At 42.2% G+C, this 14,412-nt stretch overlaps 1 protein-coding gene across 1 annotated transcript in view; it reads left to right on the top strand.

Moving 5' to 3' along the window:
- Positions 1-13,255, top strand: part of LOC143788580 (tenascin-N-like) — a 71,415-nt gene extending 58,160 nt beyond the window's left edge. Inside the window, exons 10-15 of the mRNA XM_077278359.1 lie at positions 2,123-2,255; positions 4,075-4,226; positions 4,325-4,421; positions 6,045-6,209; positions 6,482-6,645; positions 12,371-13,255. Coding sequence (XP_077134474.1) covers positions 2,123-2,255; positions 4,075-4,226; positions 4,325-4,421; positions 6,045-6,209; positions 6,482-6,645; positions 12,371-12,457 — 798 coding nt within the window. The 3' untranslated portion in view covers positions 12,458-13,255. The remainder of the gene's footprint in view (positions 1-2,122; positions 2,256-4,074; positions 4,227-4,324; positions 4,422-6,044; positions 6,210-6,481; positions 6,646-12,370) is intronic.
- The last annotated feature ends 1,157 nt before the right edge of the window (positions 13,256-14,412 follow it).

Here is a 14,412-nt window from a genome sequence, read left to right on the forward strand (position 1 = left end):
TGTGCAGTAGTATAAGTACAGAGACCGGCTTGAGACCGGGAAGCGTCGAAACAAGAGCGCGGGGGGTTCGTTAATGTAAGTATGACTTCTTTAACTAATTTACCCTGTTTTGGGATGTTTCCTTTTTGGGCTGCATAACCCCTTTTAAAGACAGGTCTGTACAGGGTATTTGGAGATCTGTGTCAGAAAACAGTGAAACATTGACCCCTATTATTATTATTATTATACATTTTTATAGCGCCATTTATTCCATGGCACTTTACATGTGAATGGGGCAAATATAGACAAATACAATTAGCATGAGCAGAAAACAAAGCACTAACAGGTACAGAAGGAGGGAGGACCCTGCCCGCGAGGGCTCACAGTCTGCAGGGGATGGGTGAGGATACACTAGGAGAGGGTAGAGCTGGTTGTGCGGCGGTTCAGTAGGTTGAGGATCACTGCAGGCTGTAGGCTTGTCGGAAGAGGTGAGTCTTCAGGTTCTTTTTGAAAGTTTCTATGGTAGGCGAGAGTCTGATGTGTTGGGGTAGAGAGTTCCAGAGTATGGGGAAAGCATGGGAGAAGTCTTGGATGTGGTTGTGGGAAGAAGAGATGAGAGGGGAGTAGAGAAGGAGATCTTGTGAGGATCGAAGGTTGCGTGTAGGTAAGTACCAGGAGACCATGTTGCAGATGTATGGAGGAGACTGGTTGTGGATGGCTTTGCATGTCATAGTAAGGGTTTTGAACTGTAGCCTCTGGTCGATGGGAAGCCAGTGAAGGGCTTGGCATAGGGGAAAGGCTGGGGAATAACGGGGAGACAGGTGGATTAGTCGGGTAGCAGAGTGTAGGATGGAATGGAGTGGTGCCAGAGTGCTAGAGGGGAGGCCACAGAGCAGGAGGTTGCAGTAGTCAAGGCGGGAAATGGTAAAGGCGTGCACTAGTGTTTTTGTGGTTTCATTGTCGAGGAATGTGCGGATCCGGGAAATATTTTTGAGTTTGAGACGGCAGGAGGAGGCAAGGGCTTGAATATGTGGCTTGAAAGAGAGGGCAGAGTCGAGGATGACCCCGAGGCACTGAGCATACAGGACTGGAGAAAGTGAGCAGCCATTGACATTGATGGATAGGTCTGGTGGAGAGGTAGAGTGAAAGAGGGAAAGATGATGAATTCTGTTTTGTCCATGTTCAGTTTTAGAAAACGAGCAGAAAAGAAGGCCGAGATAGCAGACAGACAGTGTGGTATTTTGGTGAGTAAGGAGGTGAGGTCAGGTCCGGATAGGTAGATCTGCGTGTCATTGGCGTAGAGGGATTCTATGAGCTGTCCCAGGCTGAAGGTGTAGATGGAGAAGTGTAGGGGTCCCAGAACTGAGCCTTGAGGGAAACCGACAGACAAGGGGCGAGGTGAGGAGGTGGAGAGGGAGACACTGAAAGTTCAGTCTGTTAGATATGACGAGATCCAGGATAGGGCCAAGTCTGTGATGCCAAGAGATGATAGAATCTGTAGCAGGAGGGAATGGTCCACAGTGTCAAAGGCAGAAGACAGGTCCAGGAGAAGGAGGACAGAGTAGTGTTGCTTGCTCTTGGCAGTTAGTAGGTCATTGGTGACTTTAGTCAGGGCAGATTCAGTTGAGTGATGCGGTCAGAAGCCAGATTGTAACCGATCAAAGAGAGAGCAGGAGGAGAGGTGGGAGGACAGTTCAAGATGGACATGCTGTTCCAGTAGTTTTGAGGCATAAGGGAGAAGAGATATTGGGTGATAGCTAGACACAGAGGATGGGTCGAGTGAGGCTTTTTGAGGATGGGTGTGATCTTGGCATGTATGAAGGATGAAGGGAAGACACCAATTGTGAGTGAGAGCTTGAAGCGGTGTGTTAGGGTTGGGATGAAGACTGTGGTGATTTTTTTCATAAATTGCCACAAATTGTTAAACCTAAAGAAAAACAGAGTTGAAAAGTGAACTTTTACTTACTGAGACATATTAAAGTATATAGTAAAATGTCAAGTAATAAAACCTTAGCAGTAGAATGACCAGAGAGTATCCAGAGCTTTTGCTGAGATGTGAAGGTTTTCACTTCTAGGTTGTTTCTGTAGTAGTTGTTGTGTTCACAGTAGTCCAGAAAAAGATGGATTTATCTGTTAATTACAGGAGGTTAAATTAGATGCTGCAAGCAAGAGTTATGAGCTGAAGGGTCTAAAGAAAGGATCAAACTACAATGTGTTCCTGAGAGCCTATAAGGGAGCACGGAAGAGCAGAGAAGCCACCACCAAGTTTCTAACTGGTAAGGGTGGTTTTTCTTTAATATGGGCCCTCTGTAAAGTTGTGGTCACCATAACTGGTGCTTCGAAGTCAAGAAATGTTGCTTTACATCATGCAGTACCAACTTTTACCACTCGGTGACGATACTTACAGGACATGGTAGTTTAATACTGATATCGTCCTATGTATAAGTACAAGTTACATGCAGCATATTATAAAGACCCTAGCATGAAAGGCATGACTAAGACAATGTATAAATGCAAAAGTAAACAACTTTATTGAGAAATAGATAAAAACGTGTAAAAAATACAGTGCAAGGAATCGATACAAAGGTAATAAAAAGGAAAAATAATGGGTAGGACAGTTATAGGCCCCAAGGGATGGCACAGCTTTATGTTACTTTCTGTCTATATGAGCAACTATGATTCTAGTCTTTGCAAATTTCTTCTTTAAGTCCATATGTTTGTGCTCTCTAATAATTTTTTCTTTAGAGAGACTTTTTATCTACAACTGTAGGGCACAGCTATGGGGCGAATTGCATGCCCTCATATGCCAATTTATTCTTGGGACACTGGGAAAGGAGAATCTTCCTCATTAAACCTATTCAATATATTGGTAAGATCCTCTATTGTGGATGCTATATAGATAATGTCATCTTTATGTGGCCAGGACCTAGCAATGAATTGGATTTCATCATGCTATACATGGTCTTAGTCATGCTTCTCATATTGAGGTCTTTGGGACATAGTAGTTTGTTAGCCTTTCAGGGTAATATTCATGTATACTGTATTTGGTTGTATGTGTAACAAAATGCATTTATGACGCAGTTATAACTATTTTTTAGAAGGTAATGTAATCAAAACATACAATTGAGAAATACTATTAATTAACTTGTCACAATGCCCTTTGCTAGTCACATCTTCCAGTTATTTGGACAGCCCTTCATCCAGAAACAGTCTGTCCACAGACACTTGGTACGATTGACACCCTCCTCATAGCCACACCATCACATGCTTTCTCCCATGCCAGGATGATGGGGGCTGTGCAAAGGATGTCAAGTACACCCATGGAGTGTGATTTTTAGTGCCTGTGGATGAACTGTTGCTACTGAAAGGGATTTGTCAGAAGGTTTTTGCTATGTAATCTGAGAGCAGCATGATCTAGGGGCAAAGACCTTGATTCCAGTGATCAAGCTGTGTGTTTATGTTCCTATAAAATCAGTGTTTTATCTTCAGGAAATGATCACTACAGTACTAGTTGTCTTACATCTCCTAATCTTTCTGCTCTATGTAACCATTTTCCCACAACTGATTATCAACTTCCTGTCAATGTACAGTGTACACAGATAACTGACAATCAGTGGTGTAGACAGGGTTACATAGGGCTCAGTATTCAGAGGACTGCTATATCTGCTGTAGAGAAAACAGTGATTCTATTAAAATGACAGGACGTAGAATAGCAAGTGACACGTCACTGGAATCATGGTCTCAGTCCCTACATCATGCTGATCTCAGATTACATAGCAAGTACCTGTAGACAGATTGCCTTTAAGGCACTGCCAAGAAGACTGAACTTAGATTAGGGTGGTGACTGCTATAAAAGTTTATTTTTGTTTACTATCTTATCCTAACAAGAACATCTGAGCCATGCAAAAAATACAGAAAATATGGCCATGGTGATACTTCGGGAGGATTGGAGCAAGATGATTGATGATGATGATGATGATGATGATCTATGATTCTATAAGTGATTCTATAAGTGACCAATACCTTATAAATAGTTACTATTGTATATATAGGAAAAGCAATATTCATCTTATTCTTCTCTGATTTTTCTTCCAGTTGCAATCGTAATCACATTCCCCCTGGATTGTTCCCAAGTCCGACTTGCCGGTAACAGAGTAAGTGGTGTGTACACCATCTACCCCGGAGGAGAGAACACACCAGGTGTCAGAGCGTATTGTGACCAGGAAACAGATGGAGGTGGATGGACTGTAAGTGATCTATGAGTTATTGCCTTCTGGTTTTGTAATATTCTCAAGCTTTTTCTACATTCATCCTGTCATTACGTTGTGTTTTTTTCACCTTGTAGGTTTTCCAGAGAAGGACAAGTGGAAAGCTTGACTTTTACCAGCGCTGGAGGACATATGGAGAGGGATTTGGAGATCCCAGTGATGAATTCTGGCTTGGTATGTGAAACTGGTGAAATATGACAGTGTGAATATAAGTGTATGGATTATATCTGTAGATATTCCATATACGGCTCAGATGGGAATACCCTTTTATAGGTGAACCTGTCAGCACCTTTCTTCATATATTGGAGTAGAGGTATTATGGCTGTGTTTAGACGCTTGCCCCCTAATAAAAACGATACCTTTTTTTGTAGAGATCCGATGTGCCAATCAAGAGAAATCTATTGTAGAATCCATATGCAAATCAGTCTGGAAGTGCACTGGGGGGTGTCAGTGCACTTGGGCTGATTATTTTAAATGCACTGACATGCCCTGGTGCATTTCTAGTGTTGTTTGAATATGAATTCGACCCAAGATATCTCATGACTGTCACATCGGATATCTAGAAATTAGATATAATTTTTAATGGGGAACAAGGTCATGTGCCTATACAGCCATACCACTGCTTCCGTATATAAAATCTTGTAGACAGGTACTATCGAAGTGGCCTTAATATTACTTTTCTAACTATACTACAGCTTCAAGTATAGGTGGACTTATTGCTGCAGACTTTTCCGGTGCCGATTTTGTATCACATGGTAATTTTGCTTCAGACTGTAAATTCCACTTAAAAGGTTTATCCAGGACTTTTTTTTACTATGGGCTAAAAATTAACAGGCCAGTAGTTGCTACCTACCTACCTGTGGTGCCCGACCCTGATATCTTCTGTCACAGAGCGGTCACAGACCACTCCTGCCAGCGATTCATCATCTTCCGCTGACGTCACGTCAACAGAACTGTGGTTTCTCTACCTCTCCATTGACAGGATGTCACTGCTGATGTCATGTTAATTGACACCTGGCTCTTCGCTGTCTAACTGCAGGAGACCGGCTGTCAATCTGCATGATGTCTGCAGTCGCGCCCCGTCGACAGAACAGCCTGGAAGAGGAAGAGATTATCTATTGACGTGGAGCAGCAGAATCGCCGGCAGAAGCGGTCAGTGACTATTCTGTCCCGACGCCAGGTAGAACAGGCAGGTAGTTGCCTCTGTTAGCAATTACCTGCCTGTTAAGTTATTAGGCCCATACTAAAAACATTGATCTAGATAAACCCTTTAGTACATTGCTTTCAAGGGTTTATTTCATTTCAACAACGACTGAATCTAATCACTCATTTCCACTGCAGAGGCTACTACAGGGACAATATAGTATTACATGCATAAAATTGAGTAAAAATATATTGCAGGAGGCACCGTAAGGTCATAATCACAACTAGTGACCTTGACTTATGCGATGCCACAACATGGCAGAGGCCTAGTAATCAGCAAAGTGCTGCCTGATGAAATTCAGGAGACCCTTGTCCTGCTGTCATGGAGTATTGACATGAACGGCGGACTAGGGTCCTGCAAACCTTTAGGATCGATTCTTCCTATGAATGGCCGATTATGTAATAAATGGACACCAAAGTGGGCACCACTCTTAATAAGGCACATGGCCAGAATTATTCTTGTGAGAATACCCCTTTTTACCCCGTTTTGTTTCAACATCCATTGGTTCAGTGCAGTGAGAAAATCTAACATGTAGACTAGAATGAACAATGCTCTTTTCTTATAATATCAGCTACATTTGTACATCCGGGCAGGTCTGGATTGGCTTCATAAACTTACTTCTAGTCCAGTGAAGTATGAGCTGCGTGTGGACCTCCGCGCTGGAGATGAGTCCGCCTACGCCGTTTACCGCACCTTCAATGTGGGCTCTTCTAGGGACAGATACAAACTGGTGGCTGATGACTATTCTGGCACAGCGGGTAAGACTGTCACTACTTAAGAACCTTAAATTCTAGAAAGTACAAAGTGTATTACAAGAAGATTTTTTGGGGATTAAAAAAAAGTTTGAATTATGCAAAAAGAGGTGTAAGAATGTATGGTGCATGGCACAACTGCAAAGTAATTTGATAATTTTTGCCAATTTGCTCTTGACATTTTTGAAAGCTGGGTGGGATTTAGCAGGGGTTGATTATACTGCAATCTGATGTATTCGATGTTTATTTTTTTATATAATTCTTTGTTGCTTTTTTAGGCGATGCTCTTAAATATCACAACGGATTGAAATTCACTACATGGGATAAGGATAATGATCTTGCCCTTACTAATTGTGCTCTGTCACATCGCGGTGCCTTCTGGTACAGGAACTGCCACCTTGCCAACCCTAATGGGCAGTATGGTGATAACAATCACAGCCAGGTATGAAAACATAAAAAGTCACAAGGTTTGGCTTTACTTACCGTATATAGGAAAGAAATTTAATTTAGGCCAGTCACTGATGCCATTTTTCCCAAAATTGTATTGAGTAAGACCAGAGAATGGAACCAATGACTTCTAGAATATAATTCGCTATGATTATAGGTGAATTGATAATATCATCAATGCCAAATATTTGGGTGGAAATTTAAGTTAAAGGGTTTAAGCCCTTAGAACAATCCCTACTTATTAGAAGATGGTCCGTTGAGTCTTGAGCTTTAATTTGTGGAGAAATCAATTAGTAAGTGTTCAATTTCCCAGCAGTACCTCCACGGGGCAAATTATGCATTACACTCTGCTTGTGTAATCCAGGAAAGGATAGGTCCTCTAGAAACAGATACTTTTTGGGACCACTCTCCATTTTGGCCTGAACACATCCTCTTTATTAACTCTAAATACCCTTGTAGGGTTTATGACAATTGGGTTTCTATATTTTTATAATTTATAAAAAAAATTGTAAAGTTTACCAAAGTGGTCAGTGTCTTACCTTGTAATTCTTGGACATCCAGTGTAGAACCATACATTCCAATTGCTTATAACTAGAGTTGGGCGAATTTTTGAAAATTCGGTTCCGATTATGATTGGCGCTGAATATTATTTTTGCAATATTCGCAGAACACAGACCAAAGTCATTGGAGTCAAATACGTTCTGAACTGATCATCAAACATAAATTCGGCACGAATAGGGTACCAATATGGCACGAATATGGCAAATTCAGATTCGGCAACCGATTCCGAACATAGGCGCTCAACTCTACTTATAAACAGTCTTAAAGCAGCACTCCGGCATTTTTTCTTATTTCACCACCTGAGTGGTATCACTAATTTATGTCCCTATTAATGTACTTACCAGTCGCCGTCTTCTTCTGTTGTTGGCGCCACTATGGTTAGTCTAGTCTTCTGCTGGTTGTGATCTCTCCAGTGCTTGCTGTTCGAGCTGGAGGCCACGTCTCAACATAAGTCTATGAGACCTTTGTGACTCTTAGCTCTGACTTCGGCTCAGTCAGTAGCTGCGGTCACAACGTGGTGGAACGGGACCGGAGCGGTGCCACCAAGAGCACAAGATGGCGGCTGGTAAACATATTACTAATAAGGGTACCGTCACACATTGAAATTTCCATCGCTACGACGTTACGATTCGTGACGTTCTAGCGATATCGTTACGATATCGCTGTATCTGACACGCTACTGCGATCAGGGACCCTGCTGAGAATCGTACGTCGTAGCAGATCGTTTGGAACTTTCTTTCGTCGCTTGATCACCCGCTGACATCGCTGGATCGTTGTGTGTGACAGCGATCCAGCGATGTCTTCGCTTGTAACCAGGGTAAACATCGGGTAACTAAGCGCAGGGCCGCGCTTAGTAACCCGATGTTTACCCTGGTTACAAGCGTAAACGTAAAAAAACAAACCGTACATACTCACCCGTCGGTGTCCTTCAGGTCCCTTGCCGTCTGCTTCCTGCTCTGAGTGCCGGCCGGAAAGTGAGAGCAGAGCGCAGCGGTGCTGCGCTCTGCTCTCACTGTACGGCTGCACTCAGAGCAGGAAGCAGACGGCAAGGGACCTGAAGGACACCGACGGGTGAGTATGTACGGTTTGTTTTTTTACGTTTACGCTTGTAACCAGGGTAAACATCGGGTTACTAAGCGCGGCCCTGCGCTTAGTTACCCGATGTTTACCCTGGTTACCCGGGGACTTCGGCATCGCTCCAGCGCCGTGATTGCAACGTGTGACCGCAGTCTACGACGCTGGAGCGATGATCATACGACGCTGCGACGTCACGAATCGTGCCGTCGCAGCGATGAAAATTTCAATGTGTGACGGTACCCTAAGGGCAAGGAGCATTCATTGATTAAACCACACTGGGGGTGAAGTATAGAAATAAAACCTCTGAAGTGATGCTTTAAGAAATTTATAACAGCCATGGAAAATACCTTTATGACTGTTTAGGAATCTGCTTCGGATGTGTGGATGTGATGATATATAGGAAGCAAACAGATGTATACATCTCAGGAGCACAATTCCTCATTAATTAGGACACAAAGGAGTTAAGTTCGCACAGATTTCTCATTATTACTTTTATCTTATTCGCTCAACATCTGTCTCCCTCTTCAATTATTGGCATTATTCGGTGGCCAAGGCATTGTTCTAGTTTAGGTAGGCTTTTGGGCGTTTGTGAACAGACGTAGTAAAGGCATCTGGAAGCAGAAATTTGTTTACCTGGAAAAGTTAATAAGTTATTAGTCTATAAATATAAATAGTTTTGCCATTTACAATTTCTTCTCTTAAATTTAGGGTATAAATAAGTTACTTAATTCGGACATAGTTGGTGAAACTGAATCCCTAAAATGGTTTCTATTGAAAAGTGATGGTACATATTAGCAAAGAGCCTCCCATTAACCAATCAGAAGTGTTGAGCTTTGGGGTGAGCTCAGATTATGTTGCCCCCTATTATGAATTTGTTCATGAGGTTTCCAATTAATCAACCTGTTGCCTGTCTTGGATACTGGCAAAGAAGAGAATGTAAAAGTGAAAATTGGCTCTGTTATAGGGTTGCCACCAATGACTGAGGGGAATCGTGTTTATTTTTCCTCCACACCTTTTCCATTATCCTAGGGCCAATTCTCCAGCCTTTCCTTTCATTCTTGCACAGGATTTCACCACCCAGTAGCTTCATTTCAAGGGCTACATGGTCTAAGTCCATGGTATGTACGTCCTTAGCTCCTGAGCCAGTAGGGCAGATCACAACTGGATTTAGTGCTGTATTTATGGTATAGGTTGGAAACACATTTGCTAGTTTGCTCATGGCAGGGAGCTAAAGGTGGAAATCAGGACAGGAAAACACTTAAAGGGAATCTGTCAGCAGGTTTTTGCTATGCAATCTGAGGGCAGCATGAGGTAAAGTCTAAGATACAGATTTCAGGAATGTGTCACTTATTAGGTTGTCTGCTGTTGTTTCAGTACAAGGAATGTTTTATCACCAGGAGATTAGCACTGCCTGGACTACAGCTCACATGAGCCCTGGTCTGACCACACCTCCTACTCTGATAAGCAGCTTGCTGTCAATAAACAATTTATACAGAAAGTTGTGGTGTGGACGGGGGCATCTTTTTGAGCTTTGCTACATCTAAAATCTCTAATTGTGTTAGATACGCCCTTTAACAGCGGCAATTAAGGGGACTTATTCCTTCCTTTTTAATGGCACTGAGAAATAAAGTTATAGCACCCCCCCTTCCCCCAGTGTTGGGTTTGTTGTGTTTGTGGAATATGTATTATACTTAGTTTACTATATGCCCAACACAGGTTTTTTCCATCACATTTCCACTTCATTGTATGGTTTCTCTAGAAATAATCCCTGATGTGTGAGATATTCATCCCTGGGAAGACGCACGACTGCTTGTTATGGTATATCACTCCAGAAAATGGCTCGGAATAGATTTGCTGTCACTTCTTCTTCCTTGTAAGGCTGCAAAAACAGTCAATGTAGGATCTGATCTCCATCGGAGACAATGGATGTTCTGCTGATTTTCAGGCATTCACATAATTTCACTGCTATTTCTGGATCTCTGCCAGAACCATTAGCATAATATACTTTACTTTAAAGACATATGAATTCAGACGCTTTCCACTCCGTGCCGAGAATTTCTGTAAAGAAGAGAGATAATCGAATATTGTCCTTTCTAAAGGCCGAAGTATTCACCCAAATACTGCATTTATAGATAATTATGCTGGTCTTTACTGCCCTTGATGCTCTCCATACTGTACTCGGGAAGTCCCCCTGGATCTCTATTTCAAGGGATCTTTCCCCTCTTCACAAGCACAATGAGGGAAACACATGCTGGAATTATGATTATTATCGTGGTTACTGCAGCAGTTATCTCACTTCTCATCTGTTCTTATAAGTAGCTAAGATTGGGATTATTGAGATCGAGTAGATGCAATATGTGCATGGCGGTTGAGACCTGAGTGTATGTTGCTTAAAGTGGTTTTCCAGAATTTCTGAAAAGTTGCCAAAGAGTGCAGATTATTTAAAAAAAAAAAGAAATGATCATTACTTCCCCCTTGAATCCTTTGCTGCTCTGATGGGCCTCGCACGTGCAACTGCAACAGTGTCCTGCACAGGCTCGGACTGGCCAACAGGAGATCAAGAGAATCCTCCGGTAGGCCGCCCCTGTGAAGGAGTGCTAATGAGTAGTGCTATTAAACGTGGTTCACAATTTGAACAAGGTATATAATCTAATCATTCATTAAACAAGCTAGTTAAATTAATATTAAATAGAAGCAAAAGTAAATTTGTGTACTAGGGTCAAGTTATTTTTGCATGTAACTGAACAGTGGGCCCCAAGAATCAATGTTACTGGTGGGCCTTTGCCAACCTAGTCTGGCACTGGTCATGTCTAGTGATGAGCGAACATGCTCAGATAAGGCTTTATCTGGACATGCTTGTGTGCTAAGCAAGTGTCTTCGGTGTGCTCGTAAAATACGTTCAAGTCTCTGCGGCTGCATGTCTCGCGGCTGTTCGACAGCTGCAACACATGCAGCTGCGGGGACTCGAACATATTATTCGAGCACGCTGAAGTCTCTCGGTTAGCACCCGAGCATGCTCGAATAATGCCTTATCTGAGTATGTTTGCTCATCACTAGTACTGTCTATCAGTTATGTAATTGCTGTTGTTAATTTCTGGCTACAGCAGTCAGCAAGAAGCGTTGCCGCTGAGGTCAGTGATTAGCTGCAGCAGTCATGTGGACGGTCATCAGTAAAAGAGCAGTCATCAATGTAGAACGGACAGGGACCACCGAAATGGCAGTGCTTGAGTGGTGGGTGGCTGAATGGATAAGTAATGTTTGTTTCTTTCCTGGACTATGCAACTTAAAAAAAAAAGGCCAGAAAAACTCTTTAAAGGGAATCTATCAGTAGGATCAACCCTCCTAAGCCGTCTATATGGGCATAGAAAGCTGAATAACATGATACCTTGATATCTGCGATTTAATGTCTTATTCAAGAGATATCCACGTTTTTCTTAATATGTTAATGAGCTGTTAAGATCTATGGGCCGGACATAGATCTCCCTGAGAATCTGCCTCCAGAGCTTATTTTAAACAAAAGGTGTGAGACTTGTAAACCAGGAGAGCAGACTGTCAGTCATTACATGTCTCACCCTGTTAACGTCCCCTTTCATTTAAAACCTCAACTGCATGAAAGAAAGTATTAAACGATTTACTCCAAGCCTAAAATGGCTAATAACGGAGAAGAAGAGAGTACCGGTAAATGCAATCACAACAAAAATATACATGGGACAAAGCTTTGGATAAAGCACCACTTAAACATTTTTATAATTGCTGAGCTGGAGTGGTGCTACTAATGTTGGCACTTAGTCTTATACTTCTCAGCCACTGTCTTCATTTTTCATCCGCGCTGCTCCGATCGGTCTCCAGCAGTTTATGACCCGCCGGAACGTTTCAGTGTTTGCTGGAGCAAGCAGGAGGTCACTTTTCAATGTGGAGACGGAGGGGCTCTGGGAAGAGAAGAAGATGGCAGGTGGGGAGTATAATACTAGGTGCAGGGACCTTAGATTAAGAACACCACTCCACTGCCGAAATAAAAAATTGGATTTTTTTACTTTTCCGTGTAATGAATATTTTTCTGAATATTCTGTTCTGTTTTCCAGGGAGTTAACTGGGAGCCATGGAAAGGTCATGAATTCTCAATTCCATTCGTAGAAATGAAGATGAGACCTCAAACCATCTCTGCGTGATCAAACCATTGAGGGAAATTCACTACAATATTCCATCTTTGAAGGGGCTGTGTGAGATGAGAAAAACATGGCTGCTGTCTTCCAGAAAAAGCCCCATTCTTGTCCATGAGTTGCGTCTTGAAATGCCACACAGTTGCAATCCCCTACGTAGCGCTGTTTCCAGAAGAGAGCAGCCATGTTTTTTTTTTATCAATTAATTTAACCCTTTTAAAAGAATTTACTGGGTTTATATCAATAAAAGTTAATCACTATACCAGCAAAAGATTATACAATTCTCAAATATATTTTATGTTTCAAATCTTTGCTGTCAGTGAATGAAAAAAAAACCTCCTATTGACATCTACAGGGTCTAAATTTGTAAACTTGTAAACTTTACACTTGTAGCTAGTCCTGCTTTAACAGAGAAGTGGATGCAAAAGGCCAAACTGATACATTGTAGCAAACTACAGAGGTATTTAGCACACTAGCATGGCCTCGACTAAATATAGTTGGAGCCATTTCTCATTACAGAGCAGGACTATCTAAGTACGGGTCTGCAGCTTGTGAATTTAATCAAGAGTGTTCTCTTTCACTGACGGCAAATGAATATCTTGAAAATAGTGAGGAATTAAACATTAAGGCTAAAGTTCCGTGATGAGTTTTTGTTGAGTTTTAGATGTCGCAGATTTTTTTTGTGCGGTGGTCCTGTGACTAATAGACGTGACGTCATCACGGTAGAACCAGCAGGGTTTATCGGTAAGATAAGTAGTGATTATTTAACTATTTTAGCATCTTTTTTTTTTTTTTGTAAAACTTCTTTAAGGCTATGTTCACACTTTGCGGTTTTTGCAGCGGATCCGCAGTGGATTTGACGCTGCGGATCCGCAGCAGTTTTCCATGCAGGGTACAGTACAATGTTACCCTATGGAAAACAAAAACCGCTGTGCCCACATTGCGGAAAATCCCTTTAAAAACCGCGCGGAATTGCTGCGGAAAAAAAGAAGGAGCATGTCACTTCTTTCTGCGGATTCCGCAGCGGTTTTCAACATGCACCAATAGGAAAGTGCTGTTGAAAACCCGCAGAGGAATCCGCAGAAGAAACCGCAGGAAAATCCGTAGTGAAAACCGCAGCGGTTTTGCACTGCGATTTTTCCAAATCCGCTGCGGAAAAATCCGCAGCAAAATCTGCAAAGTGTGAACAAGCCTAAAGAGGTTTTCCCAAAATAGCCAAAGGCTGTACTAGTCATTCTCTGGTGGTCCCAAAGACAATAAATGGTGCAGAACCCAACCAGGAGCACCTCCTCTGGCTCGTTCTTGGGTCTCATTCTGAGGGTATGTGTCCACGTTCAGGATTGCATCAGGATTTGGTCAGGATTTTTCATCAGTATTTGTAAGCCAAAACCAGGAGTGGGTGATAAATGCAGAAGTGGTGCATATGTTTCTGTTATACTTTTCCTCTAATTGTTCCACTCCTGGTTTTGGCTTACAAATGCTGATGGAAAATCCTGACCAAATCCTGATGCAATCATGAACGTGGACACATACCCTCAGGGTCGTTGAGAGTCCCAGTGGTTGGACCCTTGGCAATCAGCAAGTTGTCCCCAATTCTGTAAATAGGGTATACTTTACTTGCGATCTTAGGAAAATCCCTTTAATTACATAAGAAGGATATAGGCATTTTACATTTAGGGTAGACTCACATGAGATGGAAAAGCTGCAGAATTTCACAGGTAAAATCCACAGAGGATTACAGTAGGAAACAAGTGAATGAGATACTTTCATGCGGAAAGTGATCTGCGGAGCAGATTTTTACATCTGCAATATGTCATTTCCTTTTGCAGATTTTCATTGTGGATTTCGTGCCTTTCAATGTAGCAGTAGTGAACCCGTATTGATCTGGATCTGCAACAAAAAAATCAGCCGCGTGTAGACCTGCCCTTATATAGTGATTAGTCTTTATCCATTACAACTGTAAA

This window comes from Ranitomeya variabilis, chromosome 8, assembly GCF_051348905.1.
Source record: "Ranitomeya variabilis isolate aRanVar5 chromosome 8, aRanVar5.hap1, whole genome shotgun sequence".
NCBI lineage: Eukaryota > Metazoa > Chordata > Amphibia > Anura > Dendrobatidae > Ranitomeya > Ranitomeya variabilis.